This window comes from Hylobates moloch, unplaced genomic scaffold, assembly GCF_009828535.3.
Source record: "Hylobates moloch isolate HMO894 unplaced genomic scaffold, HMol_V3 SCAFFOLD_21, whole genome shotgun sequence".
In the NCBI taxonomy this organism is placed as follows: Eukaryota; Metazoa; Chordata; class Mammalia; order Primates; family Hylobatidae; genus Hylobates; species Hylobates moloch.
In genome coordinates, this window is record NW_026652296.1 from 53,124,069 (window position 1) to 53,150,717 (window position 26,649).

General features: G+C 40.1%; 1 protein-coding gene across 5 annotated transcripts in view; it reads right to left on the reverse strand.

Moving 5' to 3' along the window:
• Positions 1 to 26,162, reverse strand: part of PLCB1 (phospholipase C beta 1) — a 767,658-nt gene extending 741,496 nt beyond the window's left edge. For all 5 annotated transcript variants that reach the window (XM_032143066.2, XM_058433160.1, XM_032143068.2 and 2 more), the window contains exons 1-2: positions 26,054 to 26,162; positions 8,551 to 8,628 (exon numbers count right to left, since the gene is read on the reverse strand). In XM_032143066.2, the coding sequence (XP_031998957.1) occupies positions 8,551 to 8,628; positions 26,054 to 26,152 (177 nt within the window). In that variant the 5' untranslated portion in view covers positions 26,153 to 26,162. The remainder of the gene's footprint in view (positions 1 to 8,550; positions 8,629 to 26,053) is intronic.
• Between the last annotated feature and the right edge of the window lie 487 nt (positions 26,163 to 26,649).

Genomic DNA, 26,649 nt, shown 5'->3' on the forward strand with positions numbered 1-26,649 from the left:
AAGTACCCAGGGATTCTATTTGTAACAAAGTCAAAGGAATTTTCTCCATAACAGGAAGTAAAATTATGAACAATATGCAGAATGCATTTCTTTCACATATTCTGCCAATCCAATATCTCGAAACATTTTTTGGCATCAAAAAGTACAAATATTCCATTATAATAGCTTCGTAGCATGGGAAGTATCCAATTTAATTTCTCCTAAAATAGTGGGAAGAGCTAAATATATGCAACTTATGAAACCAAGGAATAATTTTGTAATTAAATTATATTAGGAGTAATGAATTTTTGTGGTACTACATGTTTCTAAACTCTAGTTACAATGTATTAAAACGAGCATTGCTGTTGTTATGCCCATAATGAAGTGTGGTGATGGTGAAATAAAAATCATATTAACACATTTCTACTCTAAAAATGATTCCAAAGAAGCTGCAATGAAACCATCTCAAAATGACCAGCCCAATTTTAAAATATACTTTAAGAGGCTACACTTCAATTAGAAATTCTGCCAAAAAAATCATGTATCACAGTCTCTAAGAAGAACCTGTAAATGATTCCATTCTAATAACATTTATTCGTATGTTATGTCTACATAAGCTAAGGCACCACGACATGTCTATTCTACGCTAGCCAGAGTTCACTGGTGCAAAATCTTTGGGGAGTCACAGAAGTGAAAAGAAGGTAATGTTAATAAAAACAGAAAAACTTAACCTGGAAGTTGATTTGGTGAGGATAGATTTGTTCCTCAGCAATCTGAACCTTGGCTTAGTGGCTAAACTATCCTCAAAAACACTAAAAGTTTAATCTCTAAGGTCTTGGTCAGTAGGGAGGAAGAAGAGTGGCCTGATGCCCATGTAGTCGTCATAATCCTAAAGTGATTATCTTAGGAAAAAGGCACAGGCAACAATGATTATGTCCAATTCTTCTTGTGAATAACACAATTTTCTCCTATCAAAGTCCTCTAAATCATCTTAAAAGTTGTTCCATACGATGCTTCAAATTTCCAAGGTTCCAAGAAACTTTCACTTATGATGGAGTATTTATTAGCGAACTATCCCCAGAGGGAAAGTCTTTTAAACAATAAATCCTTCTTTTGTCTTCCATGGCTGTGTCCCCAAAACATTATGAAATACATAAATAAACATCTTATTTGCCCAAACAGACCTAAGCTTCAATGTTTCAGATCAAAAGACCACAGCAGAGTCTAAATAGAAAACAAGTCAGTGTCGCCTTGAAGAAGAAAATAGGAATAAAAAGATATACATAAATAAATGGCCACTTGGTTTTCAAAACAGCACATTTTTGTGGTCTCTAATACTTATGGACAACTGTTTGGTCAGAGAGTAATTGTTTATTATGTAGCAATAATAAAAGCCACCACAAAGGATGGAGAGTTTACAAAGTAGCAGGTGTTATGTTAAGTCATTCATTTTACACATCGAATATTCACAACAACACTAAGAGAGTAATACCCACCTTATAGATAATAACGAAACCAAGGCTTGGATTTTTAAAGAGATTCACTGAGGGTGACTCATTAAATACACAGCAGAGCCAGACTGTGACAATCCACATCTGTCACAGCTTCAAAGCTGGTTTCCTCAACCAACTTTGGGCTTCCCAAATTAGGACTGTTTTAGGAAAACCAGACTTGGCTTCAAACAAAAGTGTTCACCTAATATGTTCCAATCTCTCTTAACCAAGGAATCATTTTAAAACCCTTCATTTGGAGGCATCTATGTTAAGTTGTTAAGCACTATGCATCTGCATTAAGCAGTTCCTAGGTAAGGATTCTAGCAAAAGTAGTTTATTTTAGAGGTGGTTTTAGAACACAATCAAGAGTGGAGAAGTGAGACAGGAAGGGAAGGAAGCCCATAAGGGGAACATTTTCAAGCCAGTTACCACTGTGGGTAACTGGGCTTAATCCCACTAGAGAGTTCTGGGATATAATATAAAGAATGCACCTTTAAGTTATCCCACCCAAGAGGTGAGGGAGCTGTGGTATTTATCCACTGAATCTCATTGGCGAGGGTGAGTATGAATTGCCAGGAACTTCTGGGCAGCTGCATGGGTAGCAACGTGAGTTCTAGTAGCCAGACAAAGCAAAACAATGCAGGCACTGGCCAGCCACTGGAGCTCAGCTTATGTTCTCAGGAGTGGTGAGGAAGAGGGTGCGGATATGGCACTGTGTCTGTTCTAGCTATTAATATCATCAATACTGGTGAAGGAAATTCAAGGAAGGTGAAGGAAAGGACTTAGTCCCCAGATGCTGCTGCTTAGTCAACAATGACTGACACACTGCTCCAGGCCAGGGAACAATCCCAGCCCTCACAAAGCAATCCTCATGTGAATTTTGCTGGGGTTTTTTTCCAGATAATGTAAGTTATTGTTTCAACTTTTAGAGAAAGCTACCAAATAAAATAAACAGCACTTATCTTCTAAATTTATAACTACATCATTGCATTTAATCACTCAGTGGACTCTTGAATGACCTATCCCATTTACCATACACAAGAAGGGTCAAAGTTGACAATTTTGGGATACCCTAGAGAAGTATATCCCAAAGAGAAAGCCCCACTGCTAAAAATCATTAATGAAATGTGTGGTGCCCAGTAGTTCTTTATGGAAGCCAGACTATTTTTAATAGGAAATCACTAGATCTTCTTGTTGACATTTATGATGCATCATTCAAAATATTTTTGAACTCTGCACTCATGCTGAAAAATGTTACTGTGACTTATGTAAATATTTAACTTTTAAACTTTGCTTTTGAACTCTGTAGAAATTTAAGGTTATCATAAGAGAAGACTATCTATGGTTGCCATTAATGGAAACTGAATCATCACCCTGTACAAACATCCAGAATGGTGTCTCATGCAAATTCACAGGCCAGAACAAGATGGCAGATGGCATGGATGGTAGAACCAATCTTTCTGTCCTAAGTCTCCAGAAATGACTAAATATGCAGATATAAATTTAAATCTCTAATCTAGGATCACAGGTAAACAAAAAGAATTACACTTTTTGAACCACAAAGTATGAAACGCAGAAAATAAATGAGATAAGAATGAAGTAGGAAATCAGAACCCAGCAGTCCACAGGCATTAAAACATAACAGATCCTTGGGCCATCCAAACCAGGTGGTGAAATGTCAGCTCTATGAGTGACATGAAGAAACTGAAGTTAGAGCTCCACCTTACACCAGTCCTCATAATACATTACATATGGATTAAAAACCTAGATTAATAATGGTGATGAGAAGGAATCAGAAATATCTTAAAGGAAGCAAAAAGTGGGGAGGTAGTTGGAATGTAACTACATCAAAATTTAAAGCTTCAAGTCATCTTTTGTTACCCATAAATTAGATGTTAAGAAAGTCAAAGACAAACCACAGACAGGAAGAGTGTAATTGCAACATTTATAACAGCCAAAGGAGTACATCTAGAATACACAGAGAACTGTCCACACACGGACAAGAGATATAAATAGGCAATCCATGTAAGGAAAAACTGAAATGATCAATAAATGTATGATAATATACACAGTTTACTAGCAAATCAGGCAACGGCAGATTAAAACAAGGTAATATATTTAGGTAGCAGAAATTGTAGCAGATACACAGTTTACTAGCAAATCAGGCAATGGCAGATTAAAACAAGGTGATATATTTAGGTAGCAGAAATCAGTTGGGCAAAAATTAAAATATCTCCTATTACTGTTGGTTGGGCTTAAGAAAACAGTTGCACTCATAAGAAGGGTAGGGTTATAAAATGGTACAGCCATTCATTATAATTTAGGATAGGTGTAGCCTTGAATCAGCAATCGCACTTCTGAGCATTTACCCTAGGGAATCCCTGACCCATATTCCCAGAGAGGGCTACACACAGCTGACTATGACTCCATATTATAGGATTCTTTGTAACCCCAAATTAGAAACAAACACCAAGAATCCATCAGTGAGAACTTCTGTATTCTTAAATAAAATTTGGTAATCAATTCTTTAACATATGATAGAGCAATATGAAAGAATGTGATACATACACATGTACTCACATGAAAAATTCCCTAAGATGGACCAATTTAACAGAATGATATAGACACACATGTACTAACTTGAAAAGTTCTCTAAAACACACTATATGGTAAAAAGGAAATTGTGGAATAGTTAATATGATGTGACTTAGCATAAAAATGGACATAAGCAAAACAAAATGAAATATGTCCATAGTTACACGTGCACAAATTTATTCAAAAGAGTCCTAGAAAGAAACCATGAAGCTATTACTATTAGTTGACTGAATAGAGAACTAGGATTGGAGTCAATGGGAGAGTGCGGTTTAAAGATAGTTACATTGCTTTACTCTTTTACAGATAAAAAGTTATTGTAGGCCGGGCGCGGTGGCTCACGCTTGTAATCCCAGCACTTTGGGAGGCCGAGGCGGGCGGATCACGAGGTCAGGAGATCGAGACCACGGTGAAACCCCGTCTCTACTAAAAATACAAAAAATTAGCCGGGCGTGGTGGCGGGCGCCTGTAGTCCCAGCTACTCGGAGAGGCTGAGGCAGGAGAATGGCGTGAACCCGGGAGGCAGAGCTTGCAGTGAGCCGAGATTGCGCCACTGCACCCCAGCCTGGGTGACAGAGCGAGACTCCGTCTCAAAAAAAAAAAAAAAAAAAAAAAAAAAAGTTATTGTATATTATCCACAATATTAAAAATAAATAAAATTTGTAACAAAAAAGAAAGTAATGGGAGTTCTTCATGTAAAACGTGTGTTTTTCCTCCCATTCCTTTTCAAATTTAATGATCTGTTCCTTTTCCCTTCCCCCAAGCTCCAGTTTTATGAAGACAAGGAAGAGTTTACTGAACTATATTGAACTTCTTGGATCTGAACTAGTGGTGACCAGTTTTATTTTTACACCAACCTTGGCACAGAAGCAGGGCATCGAGTTGCAAGGCAAAGGTCTAATTTTTTTCATATTCTAGCAGGATAGGTTTTGGTTAGCTCTTTAACATTGACATTTTTTTCTTCTTTAGCCTTTCTTTCAAAACCGGTGGAGCAGATTCTTATAGTTCACGTGGTTTTCACAGCTAATACATCCTGCGTTGGTTTCCAGTGTTCACATGGCACGGATCCAAAGAAAAGTTATCACCTAATGTAGGCCACCTCTCGAGTACTCAGGCTGTGCAGGACTCCCTTCTCACCCATGACTTACAAATAAATTCATCCTCTTCACATCACCTACACTTACACAAGAAAAACCATTCTGCTTAAAATAGCCATATTCAGAAACTCATTTTTGCTCATTTTATTCAATAAGATTTACAGAGCCAACAATACAGTGAAAAGAATTATTAAAATAAGTCCAGAGCTGGTACAAAGCATGAACATTTATCCCTAAAAATGATATTCATATTTATCTGCTTCCAACAACTCCAAACATTCTGTCAGTGTTTCACTAAAGCACATTTCTGCTACCTAAAAATGACTTGCTACTTCTTTAGTTTTTAATTCCTAAATTCATCATCTGTGCTGTTTTCTTTGTCACCTATCATTTCTATGGTGACAAATCAAAGGAGGGGTTTTGGAAGGCAGCATGTCATTGTCTACAGAGCGGAAAAGCCAGTAGCTTGAAATAAGTGGCTCTGATACAAGATCTGACGTAGCCATGACAAGAGAAGGACACGCACAGAACATCATCCAATGTGACCATTTACCGCCAATGCTATAAAAAAGAAAAACACTTGTAAAATCCCCTCTGCTAGGGATTTCTGCTCACCTCTGAGCAGACTAGGCCTCAGATGATTGCTAACCCAAGTGCTTTGGTATAAGCTTTGTGGACCAAAGGGGAATATATTGGAAGAAGCCCAAAGGAAGGAGAGAGGCATATTACAATAAATACCAATGCAAGCTTCCCACAATGGAAAACACAGTGTATAAAATCAAGGGATAAACTTAAAGGTATCACATTTTTTTGTTTTCTGAGAGATTATCTCTACGGTACATGTGGCAGATTCCTAAAACTAATTGCCAGATAAAAAATATTTTTTAAGGCCGGGCGCGGTGGCTCACGCTTGTAATCCCAGCACTTTGGGAGGCCGAGGCGGGCAGATCACAAGTTCAGGAGATCGAGACCACGGTGAAACCCCGTCTCTACTAAAAATACAAAAAAAATTAGCCAGGCGTGGTGGCGGGCGCCTGGAGTCCCAGCTACTCGGAGAGGCTGAGACAGGAGAATGGCGTGAACCCGGGAGGCGGAGCTTGCAGTGAGTGGAGATTGTGCCACTGCACTCCAGCCTGGGCGACAGAGCGAGACTCCGTCTCAAAAAAAAAATATATATATATATATATATTTTTTTTTTTTTTAAAGTGGCCCTCTAAGTAGCATCATGATTGTACCATTCATTCATGTACCTTCAAATGATCTTATGCAAAAATGCCCACTAAAAGCTTGGCGTGTCATCTTTTATTTGCATGCACCATTTCTTCTAGCACACATTTACTCTAATTCATCACTTAGAGTCGTCCATCTCCTAAAAGTGGATGAATCACTCTTACTGGTTCCAGGACTGGGCTTAAAGCCAGAAAGAAAATGACAAACTTGAAAGCATGGTAAGTTTAATTTTTTTTCTTAAATCCTCTCATCTTTTGGATTCTAAGATATATGATCACTAAGAAATAAGCCTGCAAATTCTGATAAATGACTGAGAGATGACTTTGGTATTTAGAAAGTGAAAAGTAAAATTTACTATTTCTATCTCTTGGCTAGAACTGTAAAAGTAATATCCATGAAAAGAAAAGCAGTAATGTGATAAAAGGAATTGCTACCACATTATCTGTTTCAGTTGGTCATAAACAGCATTACAACCAAGACTAAAAAGTTTGTGTAAAAAATGAAAACAAATTTTCCTACATTTGAAAATAAGCATCGGTCAAAATACTGGGTTCGCAATAGAGATGCAACAGAGAGCCTTTGGTCCTAAACCCTTTTTCTTTATTAAGCAAATAAATATTGATGATTGGTCTAGAGGGGAGCTTAACTGAGTTGCCATGAATTATTTAAAAATCCCAGAATATCTTCTGTTGCTTTTATAGAAGCTTGATCTACAAGTTGAAAAATCAAACTGACAGTTTGGTCTCTCGTACAAACACCCAACCTTTAGAAATGCTCTAGGCATTATAAGTACATCTTTCATGAATATAGTTTCAACAGTTCTAAAAATATCCTTTAGGAGAAGAAAAAAACACCCAAAAAACAAAACCTCTTGCAAGCCATTGTTTCACACATAACAGCAGGAAACCAAACAGAATGTCTAAGCCAAAGCGATTCACACACCCAATAATAAATGTGAGCGTTAAGTAGGAAATCTTACTCATACAATTTTTGACATTAGCATAGGGTCTATGGTTTACCTCCACTTCTACAGCCACACATGGTTCCAGGGCACACTGATTTAGAGTCTAACTCCAGGACAACAAGACTGAAATTCGCCTTTTGAATGATGTGTAAACAGGCTCATTCAGGAGTGGCCCTGGGACCAGACACAGGTGTAATTGAGCTTGCCTCAGAGACAGGAGGCAAAGCTGACAGGCAACTCCAGGAACTCTGGATATAAGAAACTAATGTAGAGTTTTGAAAGAGCTAACAGTTTGTTACTCCTTCATCAGTAACTGTGGAGGTTCCAGCTATTTTAATGGTATACTATTACTATTCTATTGTTTTCAATATGTATTTAGCATTCTCAATAAACCCTATCCCATTTCTCCATATATCAAAACTTAGAGAACAAAAACATTCTATATTCTGTGGCCTCTGAGGTTCAAGTGTAGGACTGTGGCAACGATGCTTGAAATAATAACCACTTTCCATGAGTGTTCTCATCTAACTGCCCATTAAACTCCAAATAAATCTTACGATCAGCAGATATTCTACTTTTTAATAATTCAGTACAGAATCATCAATTGGTTTCATAACAAATGAGATAATGAATTCATGCTATTGTGGGCAGAAAGCTAATTTAGTAAGAAATTCCTGACAACTGGAGGAATAGGCTAAAGGAATTTTATTCTTGGTTTTCTGACATGAACAAATTATCAAGGCCAAATTCCTGCTGATTCTGAGAGAGTCCTTAATGAACAGCACAGGGGAAAAGAGACAGAAAGAAAAGCCAAGGGGGATGGCTATTGGGTCAAAAGTTCTTTTCTCATCATTTTTCTTAATCCTTTATGGGTGGGGACTTAAATCAGTAACGCTGACTAATTATGTTATACACCAAATGTAATTGAAATTTCCCTGTTCTTATCCTAACACATAATATAAACAGAACCAAAAATACCAATTGCTCTAGAATTTAGCAAATCTAATATTTCAAACTAGTGACTTTGAAAAGTCCAAAGTCCTAAGAATACCTTAGATATTTTTTAAAAGTAGAACCTTTAAATAAACTGCCAAAGATCTGTGAAATGGATGTTCTTCTATAGATAAGATACATAAATACTTTTCAAAGTAATAAACAACTGAAAAATGTAAGAAAGGCATATCTCATTTCTTACCTTGTTTTGATCTGTCCAGTAAAAGAAAAATCCCTGAGGGTCAGTCCTCAAAATAATTGGAGTAACAATAGTTGAGTCCTAGAAATGTAAGAAGAAACATGAATGTCAACATATGTCATTGTAGAAAAATCTGTCCAGGAGTTATTTAAGAAGTAATAATTGTAGAGATTCTCCAAAGTAGTCAATTATTAAGAAAAACTTCAAAAGAAATTAGACATGGCATTTTTAACTTCATGGAATTATCCATTACGTAACTGAGGTACTTTCCTAATAATCAGAAGACATATACATAACTTGTAAAGGAAAAAGCATTATGCATTTATTGATTAAGGTATGTTTTCTATTAAAAATCTATATTTAGTTTTTCAAATAATTTTAACACTAAACATCATTACATATTTTTATGATTAATATTAACTAAAATCCATACTTAAGAATAGTCTTTTAAATTACATTTACTCCATAAAATGATTTTTAATTGTAATAGAGTAAAACATAGTATTTGAGCATCACTGTTTCCAAGGTAACAGTAAATAAGGCCATCTTCTACATATTCAGAAAGAGATATACAAACTTGTTGCAAATTTCAATTTTACATGCTAAAATAAAACATAGGTAAATAGCCTTCTGAGTTTAAAGCATGCATAGTATAAAGCAAAACTTGCATACATTGTAATTATAATATTAAACATTTCTAAAATGTGTGTTCTTTTCTCTTAGCAATTTTCAGAAAGACACACCATATGCACAAGAAAATACATGTTACTGGATGTGGATTTTTATACTGAAACACTCAGCCCTTTGCAGGAATTGCATTTTTTAGAGAGACATAAATTGCCAGTTTTTTCAATTTTTTCATACACATAACCATAGTGTGTCGTATCATCCAGCTTATTAAAAGAACTTGTAATGAAAATTAGAACTTCCAGAGATAATTTTGGCATTTGGGACTTTTTTCTTCCTAATGGGCAGAGCAGTATGAATGATTTTAATCTACATATTAAGTTTTATCGTAAGAGCCTGGTTCTGGAAGATGTTCTCTTGGGTTCAAATTCCTGCCTGTCCCATCTCGGTGCATAGCTTTACACAACTGAAAAAAGAAGGGGATAATCCTAATACCTAACTCAGAAGGTTGTTGTGAGAAGTAGCTAGGACAATTTGGGGTAAAGCATCTGGGCATGTTTGCCACATAAAAATGTTCATTATTATTATAATGGATTATATTTAAAAACAGATGTATCAAAATACTAAATGTAAGTTTATCAGGATATTCTGTGTTACTGTAGTAAAATATACAGAACATAACATTTACTCTTTTCTAATATGCCTTTCAGTGGTATTATATGCATTCACCTTGCTGTGCTGCCATCAGCACCATCCATCTTCAGAACTTTAAATCTTCCCAAATTGAAATGCCACATGCATTAAACACTAACTCCTCATTCCCTCTTCCCCCCATAACCTGGCAACCACCATTCTTACTTTCTGTATCCATGAATTTGACTACTCCAGGTAATTAAATAATTTGACTATTCTAAGTAGTTATATAAGTAAAATTATGTAATATTTGTCCTTTTGTGTTTGGTTCATTTTATTTGGCATAAAGTCCTAAAACTTCATTCAGGGAGCATGTGTCATATCTCCTTCCTGTGTAAAGCTGAATAATATTCCATTTATGTATATGCCATGTTTTGTTTATGCATTCATCCACTGATGAATATCTAGGTTGTTTCCATCTTTTGGCTATTGCGAATAATGCTCTTATGAACATAGGGGCACAAATATCTATCTGAGTCCTTGGTTTCAGTATATACCCAGAAGTGGAATTACTGGATCATATGACAGTACCATGTTTAATGTTTTGAGGAACTGCCATTCTGTTTTATGCTGATATTCCATATATACATCCTTAACATGCAGTTTGAAAAATATCTTTTACAAGGACTGTGCTGCTGCAAGGAATTTCAGCTAGAATTTCAAACTTTCCCAATTACTTCTAAATGTCAAAAAAAGACATTTGGAAATAAACTTGATATTATAATGAAAGAATAATTTTTAAAATATTTGAGGCTTCTTTCATGAGATTGCATGCATAACAGCTCACACCAATGTTTCCAATAAATCATAGCAATATTTTCAGTCCTGTTTGGTTACTTCTAGAAGTTGGCAAAATAAAAGTTTTGACAGGCTGCACACAGCACACATCCCCACTTCTAGAGGAATTTAGAATAAACTGTAGGTGTAACTTATCTTTTTCAGGTCAGTTCCTTTTCTTATCAGAGCATCTGACAAAATTCTAATCAAAATCTTGGTGGCAATTCCCTGCAAGGATCCCAGACAACCACACATTTAAGTGAGCAGAATAAAACTTCTCAGGGAGGCTGAGGCAGGAGAATGGCATGAACCCGGGAGGCAGAGCTTGCAGTGAGCCAAGATTGTGCCACTGCACTCCAGCCTGGGCGACAGAGCGAGACTCCATCTCAAAAAAAAAAAAAAAAATCTTTTCAAAATTTATATTTAGGAACACTGTTCTATGCTGCCTAGTTTGTTTTCAGATACTTCCATTTCTAGCTTATTCCTTCCCCTCCTTCAAAATTAACCCTTCTTTGTTCAATGTTTTCTTGACCCCACTCTTCCGGCCACAGTTCCTCTGTTAGGTGATCATTTATCTCGGCTCCCTGCCCGCTTCCTTCACAATCACCTCTAACATTCCAAGATCAGCTGAAACTTGGCATTCTTGCCATGCAAAGTAGGATCTGACCCAGAAATATGTGAATGTCTATTTTCAATTCCACCTGCTTGTTTTCCCACCTCCCACATAGCTGCTAGTATCTATATTCTCCCCATACCAAAGTAGCCACTCAACCCAGATCCCAAATATTCTTAATTGTCAGAACATATGCCCAGGTTTGAAACTTGAAATATACGACCACCCTTCATTGACAAAGGAGCTGCAGATGGGTTGCGACTCTTGGGACCTTTGACTGTAGAATGATGAAGACAGCTCTCAGATGGTCTATATTTTAATCCTTTACCTCTTCATCAACATCTATAACATGTGTATTTCATAAGACTGTGGTTTTGAAACTTGCATATGCATCAAGTTCACTGAGAGATCTTGTAAAAACACAGATTGCTGGGCTCTTTCACCAGAGTCCCTCATTTAGTAGCTCTGGGACGGAGTCTGAAAATCTGGACTTCTAAGAAGCTCATGGTGATGCTGATGCTGTTGGTCCAGGGGCCACACTTATAAAACCACAGAGGTAGGCCTACAATGGGCGAGGCTTCGGGTCAGGAATGCGATGATGTTTACCTCCAAGAACACCTGTGACCTTAGAATGCAGGCAAACCATATCTTGTGAGTATATTGCTTCTAAGAATTCAACTCTAATTTACTTAAAGTTATATTTTTTCTGATAAATGTTTGTCTGTAAAAAAGAAAACTAATAAACATACTTCTCTTAAGTTAGTAATAGCAGATAATGTTCAGTCAATTTCTACTTGCTGCTCTTTATTTGATAGAACACGTTTTACTGTCATTCCTATATCATCAATAGTGAAGACTAATATAGTCATTAAGGAGATGTTATTTAGTAATTTACAAGAATCTCTAAAGAGTCTTTAAGCCAAATCAAAAACGATCAAGGGGCAAAGCAAAAGACCTTAACAAAACCTCGAAATCCTGAAGAATGAGAAACAACTCAGCAAGAAAACAAACAGTCACTGGACTCAACATTAACATTACAATGATCTGCTCATCGATGCACTGATAGAAGTCAATAATAAATACTAAAGAAACTGAGACGAAATGACAAAGGCACTACTAATCCAAACTCACTTCTAATACCAGTATCCCTTTTTATAAAAATCCCTGACTGAATAGTAACTGATACATCCTCAACATTTGCTCTGAGCCAGTCACTGTGGTGAACTTCACATGGCTTTTCTCCTTTAATACTTACGACAACTTAAGAGGTAGACGCTATTATTATTCCCATTTTACAGATACCTAGACCAAGGCTTGGGCTAAGTAACTTGTTCAAGGAAAGCCAGTTAAGCTGGCACGGGAAGCACTGGAAATTAAACCTTCAAGTACACGCTCTATAACAGTACTTCTCAACTTTTTCCATTATTGCCCTGCAAGGGAGCCTTTTTAGGTTTTAATTTTTCTAATCATCCCCCATGACATCTCAATATTGCAGATAGGGTGAATATCTGTTTATATGCTGTATGTATAACTATGCTTTATACCAAAAAAAAAAAAAAAAACCAGTAAGAAGATTTTTTTTGTTCCCCAAAACCACTTTTCATTTCCTTGGAGGCGACATGGCCCCTGTTGAGAATGGATGCCCTATACTGGTGCTGTCCAATACAGGAGCTGCTGTGGCTCCCTTGTGACTACTGAGCACTTGAAATGCGACTGCTGAGACTAAGATGTGCTGCAAGATTTCAAAGACTAAGAATGGAAACAGGAATAGAAAATAGCTCTCTAATGATTTCTGACATTGATTACATGTCAAAATGGCTACACCGGATTAAGTTAAATATAGTATTCATATTAATTCCATCTGTTTCTTTTTTACTGGTTTTAATGAGGCTACTAGAACATTTACAAGTGTCCTATGTGGCTCACGTTATCTTTCTGTTAGGCAGGGCAACTCCAAACCTTCACAGGGACACTCTTTAACAGGGAGATTTCTCACAAAGCAATCTCAGTGCTCTTGTCACACAATTCCAGCAAGGCAGTTTATGGTTTTATCCACATATGCAGCTACCATTTAATTTTTAACATTTAAATGGTACAAAATAAATCTAACTTCTTCTCTAAGTGTCAGTTCTTCCATGTCTAACTAGAGCCGTCATGCTGCTACCCTCTGAGCTACGCTTTACCAGGCTGAGGTATGTCGCCAGGTTTATCGTGGCCTCCTCCCCAACAACTCACATGTTGAAGTCCTAACCCTCAGTACCTCAAAGTGTGACCTTATTTAGAGACAGGGTCTTTACAGATATGATTAAGTTAAAAGGAGGCCTTAGAGTGGGCCCTAATCCAGTATGACTGGTGTCCTTATAAGAAGAGGACATCAGGACACAGGCATGTACAGAAGGAAAATGATGTGAAGATGCAGGGAGAAGCAGGCCATCTACCAGCCAAGACCAGAGGCCTGGAACACATCCTTCCCTCAGGGCCCTCAGCAGGAAGCAACCCTGCTGACACCTTTATCTCCCACTTCCTCCCAAACTGTGAGAAAATAAATTTCCGTTGTGTAATCCACCCAGGCTATGGTCCTTTGTCATGGAAGTCTTAGCAAACTACTACAAAGTATAACCCTAAACCTCAAGGCTCATGTCAGGGGCCAGTCCACAGACCCATGGCCCATTCCTCAGCACCACTGTCAGAAAGTCTCCCGGCCAAGCTTGACCACAATTCTCACTCCACAGCGATTCTCATGTTTTGATGGTATTACAAGAGAACACGCATGAATAGAGGCATGCACTTCTAAACTAATCAATACCACAGAGTCAACAGGAAAAGTAACAAGCGATGTTCCACAGGGATTGCCCAAGACTTGCATCAGGAAGCAGCAGAGCCAAATACAGCAAATAAAGACACTGGGGAGAAAACAGCTACGCAACAGACAGTTGCAAAATCAGATGTGATGCCTGTCAAACTAAACATGAGCAATACAGCCCCGACTATGAAATGAAAGAAATGTAGTCTTGGATGCCAGATGAGGAATTAAGATCATTGAAGTAAAACATCCGTGTGTATCAGCATTGATGAGACTTTTCCTCCAGGAGTATGTCTACTCTGAAATTTCCCAAAATAAAGAAATTTCAGCAGAAGAGACGAAGAAGGTCCAGAGTAGAGGACGCAAAACAGTGGAGAGAAGCAACGTGAAGATACTGGCTTCCTACAGAACAAGCAGAAAAATCCCTTTTAATACAATGTAGGGAAATGTTAGAAGAATTGTTTTTCAAGTGCCATGCAAGATACTTCACATAATCCACGACAGAACCAAATAAAGGCCCAGATCCCAAATCAACCGAGGTGCTCCTGGCTTAGTGGGGGCATCAGATGAGAAAAACCAATAATTTCAATAACATATAGCTCTGGTGGGTATGCAGTGGCACCTCATTGTGTTTTTTAATTTGCATTTCTCCAATGCCTAATGATGTTAAACATCTTTTCATGTACTTATTGGCCTTTGGGGTTGCAGGGAGGGCGGTGAACTGGCCGGATACTATTAAAAGCATAGTACATCATTTATCATTTTCATCAGTGGTTCTCAACTGGGAGCCATTTTGCACCCCAGGAGACTTTCGGCAATGTCTGGAGCCAATTTTTGTTGTCACTACTGGGGGGTTTTGCCACTGACACCCAGTATCTAGAGTGAGGGATGCTGCTAAATATCATATAATACACAGGCCAGACTCCACAACAAAAAATTACTGGGGCGAAATGTCAATGGTGCCAGGGTTGAAAACATGGTTTTAATGGTTTCTGGTTGACTTTATAGGTCTAAAATCCTGCAAGGACCTACGCAGTACATATGCAGGCCCTTGCCATCCAACCACATTATCTGAGCCACACTCCCCTGTGCTAATTCTGCTTCTCTCCTTCAAAATCTTGTGTTCCTTGGCTCTTTGGAATACCCACACCTGCTGTTCCCTCCACCTGACACATTCTTCTACTCATGTTGGCCTAAATCCCACTTGTCATAAATAGAATTTTCCAGGGAAACCTTCCATGCTTCCTATACTCACTTGTACTTTTTTTCCTTCATAGCAGTTATAATGAAAATAATTGTACCTGTATTTGCTTAGCATCTGTCTCCCCAATAAGGGCAGGCATGAAATCACTAATCATCATCAATCCACAACACTAGCACAATGCTTAAAAGAGACATCAGTACATTTTTAAAGTACGACTGGTGAGTGAATGGATGAAGGGGTGGAAGGTACTGCAGCAAATAAAAACAAGGAAGATTCTGAAAAACATCTGTTGGGGTTGCTGGGAGCCATGTTGCCCACAGCCATGATAAAGAAATTTCAAAGTAGTGGTGAGGGCAGAAAAAGGCTTTGGAGGGCTGAGAAGAAGTGGGTAGGAGGTGAAGACAGGGAGACAGTGACTATAAGTTACACTTGCATAGTAGAGGGAAGGAGATGAAGAAGAAGACAGTAACTAAAGGAGGAAAAGGGACTGGGGAACATTGTGTTGATTTTGAGGTTGGGATTTTTACTAGTAAAGGCATATTGCTATGTTCTTAGGAAAGCTTCAACTGAGGGGAAACTCACATAGACACTGTTAAAAGAAAGGGGAGTGGTGTCAGATAATAATGAAGGCAGGATTCAGAGATGCCAGGAAGGTCGAGCTCCAAAATATAAATGCAGAAGGTGAGGTATTTCTCAGGGACAGGAGGGCAGCTGGAATAATGGAGGTGGCCCAAGTACATTAAACGAGGAGTGGAGAAGGGAGGAAATTAAAAGCATCGTTCCAGGGACTTCCATTGCCTCTGTACACAAAGAATAGTGTAGGTGGAAGTTTATAATAAATCAGATTTAGAACTATGTCTTGTTACTTTTCTCACTTTAACAATAAAGCACAAGTATTCTTTTTTCTCTTTGTGAATCATTATCATGATAGAATGTTTTCACAACCATGCATCTTTTGTTCTGTCACTCCCAACACTTCTGAATTTCTTTAAGGGCAATTTTCATTGCAATATTTGGGTGTATGGATGAGCATATTTTTCAGAAAATAGGAACTAATGGTAAAATTTAGAATATGAGAAATAAATACATTAAGCATCATCATCTTCAACCAATATTGAATTGCAGTGTAGTATACACTCAGTCTTAAGACATATTTGGACCTTAAATGAAGTCAGCACTGTGACAACAGTGAGCTCTGCATTGCCAATAAATAGCTTCCTTCTCAAACGCACATGGAGAAATCTCATTTAAGAAGGCCACAGAGTCCCTTAGGACCCTAGGAGATTTCAGATGGAATGGAAGGACAAGGAGCAAGGTGTTCCAACCAATGCAACACAACACCTCAAAGGTCATGAAGGTCTCATGGGAGCATGACTGCCCTCCAGGTCTGCCTCAAGGCTGCACACTCCCCTGTGTGAACCCACTGTGAGCCAAAGACCAGACATTTCCTTCATTCCACAAATATCCCCTGAGCATCAGCACCTCCCAGTGCCAGGCCTATGCTCTCCCTTGGGGAAAAAAATAATAATGATAATTATAAAGCTATAGCCCTCCAGAAGTCCTGCTCTAGTTGTAATATAAACAAAGCATATCCACCTCCCTGCACAAGTAATATAGATCTGGCCTCTCAGTTGACACTGTCTTGCATTCTGCATCATGCTTGAGAGCAGGCAACTTACCCTCTACACTTCCTTCATGCCTATCATATTCTTATTCTTCCCATGATCCATGATTTCCATGAAAGGCCATGGGACCAGCCTTAATAGGAATCGGCAAAAGACAACATTTGCACGTATGTCGAGAAGAAGAAAAGGTGGAGTAACAGATATAAAGAGTCTTGCTGAATACAATGTCACTTACTCGACAATGAAAAAAAGACCTTTAACACCATACCTGAATACCTGTCTTTCCACGTGCATGTTTCTACACTGACTGACTGATGTAGAATATCTTTAAAGACTATAGAGCATACATTGCCCCCTCCTTTTTTTTGTTTTGTTTTGTTTTGGAGTCTCGCTCTGTCGCCCAGGCTGGAATGCAGTGGTGCGATCTTGGCTCACTGCAACCTCTGCCTGCCTCCTGGGTTTAAGTGATTCTTCTGCCTCAGCCTCCCAAGTAGTCGGGATTACAGGTGTGCACCACCACACCCAGCTAATTTTTGTATTCTAGTAAAGACGGGGTTTCATCATGTTGGCCAGGCTGGTCTTGAACTCCTGACCTAAAGTGATCCACCTGCCTTGGCTTCCCAATATGCTTGGGATTACAGGCGTGAGCCACTGCGGCTGGCCTGCCCTTTCTGTCTCAAAGCAGAGATGAGGTTTTCCAATGCTCACACATCTTGCACAGTGTAGACAAAAACGGACTGTACATACACCATGAAAAATAGCTATTTTGAAGACAATAGCTCAAAAACTGAGTTTGCAGGGATCTAAGCTTCATATGTATGAATCCTAAAAATAACAGAGATTCTTTGGAAAAGTCTATCAATCTCTTTAAACTTGTATTCATTTAGACTCTATTAAAAGTTTTTGTTGGCAATGTTCGGTGGCTCACGTCTATAATCCCAGCACTTTGGGAGGCTGAGGCGGGTGGATCACGAGGTCAGGAGTTTGAGAACAGCCTGACCAACATGGAGAAACCCTATCTCTACTAAAACTACAAAATTAGCTGGGCGTGGTGGCACAAGCCTGTAATCTCAGCTACTCGGGAGGCTGAGGCAGGAGAATCGCTTTAACTGGGGAGGCAGAGGTTGCGGTGAGCCGAGATTGCGCCATTGCACTCCAGCCTGGGCAAAAAGAGCAAAACTCCATCTAAAAAACAAATAAAAAAATAAAAAGTTTTGTTGTTGTTACTAAAAGGACCCTGTTTGGGGACATCATGGTAGACTGGAAAGGACACTGAATTTGGCCAGAAGACGTAGTTTTAAATTCCTATTCCGGATCTACTTAGTTATGTGTCCTTCGACAAATCACAATCGCTAGCCTCGATTTACTTCTATGTGAAATGCAAACGAAGAACCCTTGCTCTTTTTCCTACCACCCGAGGTGGTCTTAATGACTGAACAGGGGTAAGCAGGGCTGCTATATAAGCATGAACGCCTGCTATTAGGACTCAGTCTGGATATTGAATTCCAGAGGAAATATTACAGCAAAACTGCATTTTACTCAACTGTAGTACTGAAGGAGAAAGCTATGTAGGGTACTTAGATGATTATTATATTTAGGACTGAAAGCTGTGAAATCCTAGAACCACAAAAGGCCATATCAACCAGGATTTGGTGTGAGAAACAGACATTTCTCTTGAATTTTGAAGATAAAGGGACTTAATATAAGTTAAGCACTTGACAGAAAAACTGGAAGGGTTGGAGGAGCAGGCTTTAGGTTGGGTCTCCATGAATGAACCCAGAACATAGCGGCACAGACCCTTGAGGAGAGCTATTGTATCTACCACATTCAGAAAGGTGAGAAATCAAGAAGGAACTCCCGGGGTCCAAACAAAACACCAGCTTTGTTGAAGCCAAAGAAGTGTAAGCTGCCAACAGGGAGTGGCCACTGTCACCACTGCCTCTCAGAGACACTGAAGAACTATCACAGAAAGTCCCACCTCTTTTAGCATCTCACGTATCTGTAGAAACAACCCAAAGGATGCAGGAAGTTGGCCCCTTTAATGTTTCTGCCCTCCATATCTCATATGCATGGATATATTTGGTGGAAATATTAATTTTCAAGAAGAATGTTCATCAGAAAGGAGTCTGGTAAATGTAGCTTTAGAAGTCCAGACTTTATATTATAAGAAGTCCTACTAAGAGGATGTAGGAATTGATGCTATATGAGATTCCACCACATCCAACACAGCACACCCGAGGAGGATCACGATTGGCATCTCTAACATTTTTTCACCAGATCAATTGCTGATTCGCTCTATGGTTTTCCAGCTTCATGAGCTCATATGGCTTCTTCTATAAAATGGATTAAAATTAAATTAAATTTCCCTTACTCTTAACTATTTCATAGACAACTTCCAAAAAAAATTGTTTTTTTTAAGTGGCAAAATAATATCTTAATCTTCTAGATATCAGTGCTATATATTGATATCCATGTGACTACTTCAGGTAAATGTTTTCTTTACTAACTAATCCATTTTCTGTGATCTTGTACATTCAACGTCAATTCAGTAAAAAGAAACAGAACATTAACCAAATATTGTAAACAAAAAAAGCCCTTGAAGGCCGGGTGCGGTGGCTCACGCCTGTAATCCTAGCACTTTGGGAGGCTGAGGCAGGCGGATTACCCGAGGTCAAGAGTTCCAGGCCAGCCTGGCCAACATGGCAAAACCCCCGTCTCTACTTAAAATAAAAATAAAAAAAATTAGCCAGGCATGGTGGCGTGTGCCTGTAATCCCAGATACTCTGGAGGCTGAGGCACGAGAATCGCTTGAACCCGGCGGCAGAGGTTGGCAGTGAGCCGAGATGGTGCCACTGCACTCCAGCCTGGGTGACAGCAAGACTCTGTCTCAAAACAAACAAACAAAAAAAACCTTGAACTAAAAGACAGATGTAGGATGCTTTTATTTATGTTTTAATATAAATAAAATAATTTTAATATAAATAAAAATAACTTTCTTCCAATTTTATATAATAGTTTGTTACTCAATTTATAATAATTTAGTTTCTTGATAAATGTATAGATTTAGACAATCTCAATTAATAAGTACATGCAAACCATTTTTGGAATACAAATTTAAATAAAAATTTTGAGAATTAACACGTGGTAATGATAATAAAATCAAACATTAGATCTTAAAGAGATCAGAGGAAAACCAGAGACACTCTTAAAGAACATAAGCAACCTTTATATTCTATTCCAATTAGTTAGTTCCTTTCTATCCTATTTCAGTTAGTTAGTTACAAAGATCAATGGCTTTTTTATGGTCATATATGTAAATGACCTCAGAAATAGGTCTATATTTCCTTTGCCTACTTACACATAGGGGCACAAGGCTCTGATTAGGGGGATCGGACATGGAACAGAGAGGGAAAAGATTTGATGGAATAGACTGTGAAATATGCCTGAGCATTTGGAATTTATGATATGATCTGAAAGGTTGCATGAACCTAATTATTAGCTCCAGTAACAAGAAGACTAATGATTTCAGTTACCAGGGGTTTGTTATTTAAGTGGAGACCCATAGCGTTAGTCAATAATTCACCATCAATCCCCTTCCATTTTCTGCTGGCACTTCTTGTTCATGATAACATGAAACAATTCTGATAAGGAAACATTTACAGGTTACCAAATCCCACATAAAAAAGTAAAATGTTCCCGTTCCATTTATACATCATTGCAGGTAAATATAACTTGAAGCTATTTATTGATAGGCTAAACTTTCAAACGAAGCTAATAGCCAGTGCAAATTATCCTCATTCACCATAGGTAGGGAAATATTAGTGTTAAGCAAGATGAGAGAGAAAACCTATGAGAGAAAATTATATTCCAGCAACAGTACTGTACTAGTCAGCTTTGCCATGCCAATAACAGCCTGTAGGCATTACATTTCCTCTGTAAATTACTAGGGTTTTGTTGAACTCTTCCCTCCTTCAGGGCATTTACTATACCTGCTGCACTTCCCGGACTTGGGACAGACAAGAACCAAATCAACGGCCATCTAAACTGACTATAAGTCACTTTTGTTGCTATTGTTCAAGAGGATCTGTTCAGCAATAATAAAAATGCTTTAGGCTGAAGAGGTTTTTTTTAAGTTTTCATTCAAAGTAAAAATAGCTTATTAGATTAAAAACAAGCAAAACCAAACTATAAAGTTACAAGTCAAGATAAGGGTTACCCTTAGGAGGGGATGTAGAGACTGGAAGAGAGCACTCAGGAATTCTGGGGCAAGTGATGCTGTTTCTTGATCTGGTACTGATGACATGGCAATGTCCACTTTGTGAAAATGGATCCAGCCGGACACAGGATTTGTGTGTTTTGTTGTATGCATGTTACACTGATTTTTAAAAAAGTTTCAAGTAGCTTTATTGATTTGCCTGCAAAAAAGTTATGCTCTTACACTTACATTAGAGTAATTATTGACTGCCAGTGAGAAATTCTCAAAGCTCTTTGGACAAGAAAAATGGACATAACTGGGCATATTTAAGTGGCTCCTTAGAGGGCACCTGCTAGCCTTCCATTCTAAAATCCACCTTGCACTTTGTAGTTGCTCCATCCACATCAGCCAGCTACCAATTCAGAGAAGTTTCCTCCCTGTTTCCCGTAACCTTTCCAAAGTGAATGCTACTAAATTCCCACCTCGCAAACCCTTTTCCCCTCTGCTCTCTCATTAATCTTGTGAGTGTCATCTTGTCATCATTTTCTTGTCATCACTTGGAAACTGGAACAGCAGATTCCACATAATGCAAAAGTTCTAAGCTTTTGTGTAGGATGCTGGGAACTGTGCAATATACTAGTATTTCTTAAATTACCTGTTTCAGCTGTGGGGGTTGGAGGTGTGGTAAAGGAGGGAGTTACTTGATTAAAAGTAACTCCAGATGGCATTAATGCAAATCCAAACTTCTGAGTCTCATCAGACTTCTCAGACAACTTAGTCTAGCAATTATTTTTCCACGTTAGAATATGCTTGTAAGACAGAACGTGCGATGTGAAATTATATACACATATATACATAAATATATTATATGTGGAATTTAAGTAAAAATAAACTTTTGGATTACTTGTAAACTGACTTGCTGTAGAGAATGGATCCTGCTCTAAATTACGTAGACTTATTTTCCGTGAAACACCTGGATTTTTAAAATAAGGTAAGAAACCTGATTTTTCTCCAAATTATAAAATCAAAACACACATTAAAGGGAATGGAAGTAAGGTCTGAATTTTTCCACTAGTAGAATAAAAAAGCCATAGAACACCTGCTAATCACCTTGATACAATTCACGTCCATCTTATTTTTGAGGGACAATAACTTTTTTTTTTTTTTTGAGATGGAGTCTTGCTCTATTGCCCAGGCTGGAGTGCAGTGGCGTGATCTCAGCTCAATGCAAGCTCCACCTCCCAGGTTCACGCCATTCTCCTGCCTCAGCCTCCCCAGCAGCTGGGACTACAGGCGCCCGCCACCACGCCCGGCTAATTTTTTGTATTTTTAGTAGAGACGGGGGTTTCACCGTGTTAGCCAGGGTGGTCTCGATCTCCTGACCTTGTGATCCACCCGCCTTGGCCTCCCAAAATGCTGGGATTACAGGCTTGAGCCACCGCGCCCGGCCAACAATAACTTTTAAAAACATGTTTTATTGAAGGTTGCCTGTATGTCAGGCTTTATACAAAGCAATGCATATGCATTCATTCATTTAAGCTCAACAGCTATTCTGAATTAGGAGATATTACAATTTGCATGTTACCGTTGACGAAACTGAAATTGGGATGCATTAAGCAACCTGCCCACAGTAAGATCTGAATTTGAAAGGTAAGAATGAAGAAACAGAAAGAATAAACAAATGAAAACCCTTCCATCCCTCAGAGGTTATGGGACAGTGAGACAGAGTACTTAGGCATGGAAAACAGGGCCAAATCAGTGGTTGGGCGTCCTATTGTACAGTTTACAGTCCTTGCTCTTTCTCTCCATGTCTTGTCCAATATAGACCAAGGCCAAGATCCAGAAGAGAGAGGAGCTTCTCTCACAATCTCCCAAGCTTCCTAGCTTAGATCAAGAAAGTGACTCTCCTTCCACTGTCTTCCTCACCAGAATTCTCCCACAATACCCACAGTCCTTCACACCCACTTCCCACCACTAGAGGTTGCTAACAGACAAATGCAAAACAAAAGCAAAGACATGAGGTTGAATTTTTAAAATATCATTAGGTCAGTCCTTTATCTTCATGCCAAGTTCAGGAGGACACGTATAGCCTTGATGTTCAGACAATATACACCATGAGTTTTAAAATATTGAAATAGTCAAAAAACTCCAGCTACCTACCCACCCATCCACAGACCCTGGGGACTCCCAAACCTCCCCATGATCAAGCAGCAAAAACATTAGTGCCTGGCCCTGGTACAACAGGGTATCTCCAAGATCTATTACCCCCTGCTGTCTGTTGTGATTGTTTAGTGCCCATGTTAAAGCTTTTGACTACCACCCTTAAAGCATCCACAGCCTCACTGTGTCTTGGTAGGTGGCCAACAAATTATGCATGGCACTGCAACCTCTGGGTGACATCTTCCATTCCATATGGTGGTCAAGACAACAAGACCAGTGATTATGGTGCTTTAATCACTTCAGGAACAAGAGATAATTTCTTCACATCCTAAACAGCCCCAAATTCATCATTTTTGAATGTCCTGTAACATTACCACGCTTTTACACAAGAAGCAGCAAAAATACAGAGAAGCTAAGTGATTGGCCTAAAGTCAAGCAGCTTCCTGGTGAAAGAACTAGGAGGTAAACTCAGGACTTTGATTCAAGATCTGGTTCTTTTTCGTCTTCAACACACTGTCTCACTAAGGTACAATATAAATAGCCAGATAACTTGAACTGGCTTGATTCTGGAAGGGCAGATAAGAGCTGAGAAGAGTAGAAAAGGGATGCCTGGGGAGGAAAAAGGCAACCCTAAGAAAGGCTGGGTCCCTTGTAGTCCACTGATCGGCATGAAGACCCAGAGAACCAAGGAGCCTGCAGGATAGCTCATTATATTCCAGATAACTTGACTCCTGAGTGCAGTCTAGGTTTTTTTTTTTTTTTAAGACCTGAAATTCTTCTGGTCTTCTCCTTAGTGCCCACGTCCTTCCTTCCAGGAGGGCTTCCTCGGAAACTCATCCTCTCTACTACCCTCAATGCATCACCCAATCTCTCTCCCATTGGTGTTTTTGATGATTTTTGTCTCCTCCACCTAGCATGTAAGGTCTGTAACAGCAGGGATTTTGTCTACTTTTTTCACCACCCCAGGATCCAGTCTAGGATTGGCAGTAATAGATGAGCAAGAAATATGTGTTACAGAAATGCACACAGGCATCTACCTGGATATATCAAAATGTGTTTTCATAGAATATTTTCATTCTCAATGTGATGTTGGCTATTCTCTCCCAAACAAGAAATTATAAAGAATTATTTAAAATACAGTTTAGAATCATCGCTGTATACAAATCCAGAGCTTATGCTGAAACTCCCTTTTCTAAATTCTGCAAAGTCTCTTTCTCTTCCCTCTGCCCTTCACACTCTTCCTCAGTAAATCCATCATCACATCCCCTCTCTATTCAAGGATCTCAAAATGGGCAAGACCATCTTATTTATTGCTGAATTGCATTTTCTTTGTCTTTTTTTTCCCCTGACACAAAGCATTTAATCTGCGTCTGAATTTATTGTTTAGATTCTATTCCATTTAAAAAACATTCAGTCCAATTAGACTGGAACAGAAAGAAGAAAAGTGTGAAGCCCATGGTAAAAAGATGTATGTTTACATCCTTGCCTACAGCATTTAATAATTGGCACGAGCTTTCAAGGAAGCTGTGGTTCATACTCCAAGTTCCGTTAGCGCTTCCAGCTGGACAAAATATAGTCACAGACGCACTCAGCTAAGTAATTGGATTCACTACCTGGAATATTTAAATTGTTTTCAGACACTGGAAAATGGCTTAAGAAGATTAAAGAAAAATACCCTAGAGGATAACAGGCTATAATTTACCAGGTGGAAAATCTTTTCGGAAAGAAGAACGCCTCATTCTCCTATAATTCCTTCTGATTAAGAGATGTATTAGTCATTTGGACTTAAATTTGCTTAGAGCCTGGCAACTCGGGTTTATTTCAGTAGGTTTTTCTTATCGAATCTTCAGAATGACACCCAGGACATAAAATTGATACCATAATGTTCTCCATCCAAAGATTCGCATGTTTTCAGCTGGATAGCTAATTTACGTGTTTTGAAGACAATTGGGGTGGAGGGGCAGGTGAAGCCATTTGAAGTCCTGGGGTCTGGGCTGCACGTAAAGCATTAGAGACCCCGGCGCTGGGCTAGGCTCTGCCCTACCTGGCAAATGGCGCAGGTAAATCGTGGGGCAACCCCTCAACGTGTGTATTTCAGGCAGAAGACTCCCATCAGCTCAGTTCTCAAAAGTCAGCCCTCGCCACTTGCCTGCGGGCCCATGAGCCCTCCAGGACCCCTCAAGGGCCCCCATTCTGTTCACGCCCTCCCCAGATGTGTCCCCGCAGCCCTTTTCAGGGACCCTCACTCCGGAGTCAGGCGCTGAAGTTTGGCATCAACGACCACCTGTTGGCTGGACCGTTGTGTCCTCCACCGCGTGGGCTCCCACAAAAGCGCCAAGAGGGTTCGCAATCACTAAAGTGTTTTGGACTTCAGGCCCTTCCTTCTTGAAATTGGGCAAAAGAGGTAATAGGGGGTGCGTCCGCAGGCGGAGAGGGACGCGATTTGTTCACACCAGGCGCTTTCCAGTTGGTCCCAACTTCACACTCCCTACTTTGCGAACTCTCAGGACCTGTCACAAGGCAAAGCTTGCCCCTCCCTCTCCACTGGCCCAAAAGATTTAAGACCCTCAGGGGGCGCTTGCCAGACCCAGAAAGGATGGCAACTACTAAAGCACGATGAAACAGGAGCGCGCGCAAAGCTTCTGCCCTTGGACATCCGCTTTGGTAGATGCCAACCTGTGCGCCCGAGGCGGCCCCTGCCCGCTCCCAGTGCGCCCATTGCATAACGCGCCCCTCGCCCCACCCCCACGACGCCCGCCCTGCCCGGTGCCCGAGCCAGCGCCCCGACTCGGGCCGCCCCAATACTTACATCATCCCACTTGACGAATTTGGTGCCCTTCTTGAGGCTGTCGGACACGCACACGGGCTTGAGTTGCAAGGCGTGCACTCCGGGTTGAGCCCCGGCCATCTGGGCTCATCTGGGCTCCGGGCGGCCCGGGCGAGCGCGGCAGGGACCGGGGACCGCGCGCGGGGCGCGGGGCGCGGGGCGCGGGCTCCTTTCTCCGCTCCGGAGGCGCTCGACTCTGCTCCCCGCCGGCCTCCCGGGCCTCCCGGCCTCCGCACCTCCCTCCGGCGCAGCTCAGCAGGCAGAGCGCGCGGGGGCGCAGCGCCCGGCCATGCCCCGGGCGGGACGCGAGGTCTGGAGCCCGCGGTGGACGAGGAGCTTCGGAAGGCGAAGAGAAGCCGAGCCGGGCAGCCGAGGCTGCCAGTCGCGGCGGATTCTGCTCCTCCGCCGCCGCCGCCTCAAAGCGCACCATTCAGCACATCCTCTATACACAGAGGGAGAGAGCGAGTGACACACGCCCGGCGCCCCCCCGCCCCGCTCTTTTCCCTCCTCCCTCCTCCTCCCCCCCGCCCCCCTTCCCGCCACCCTCGCTCGCTGGGTCCTTCCTTCCCCCCGCGGCT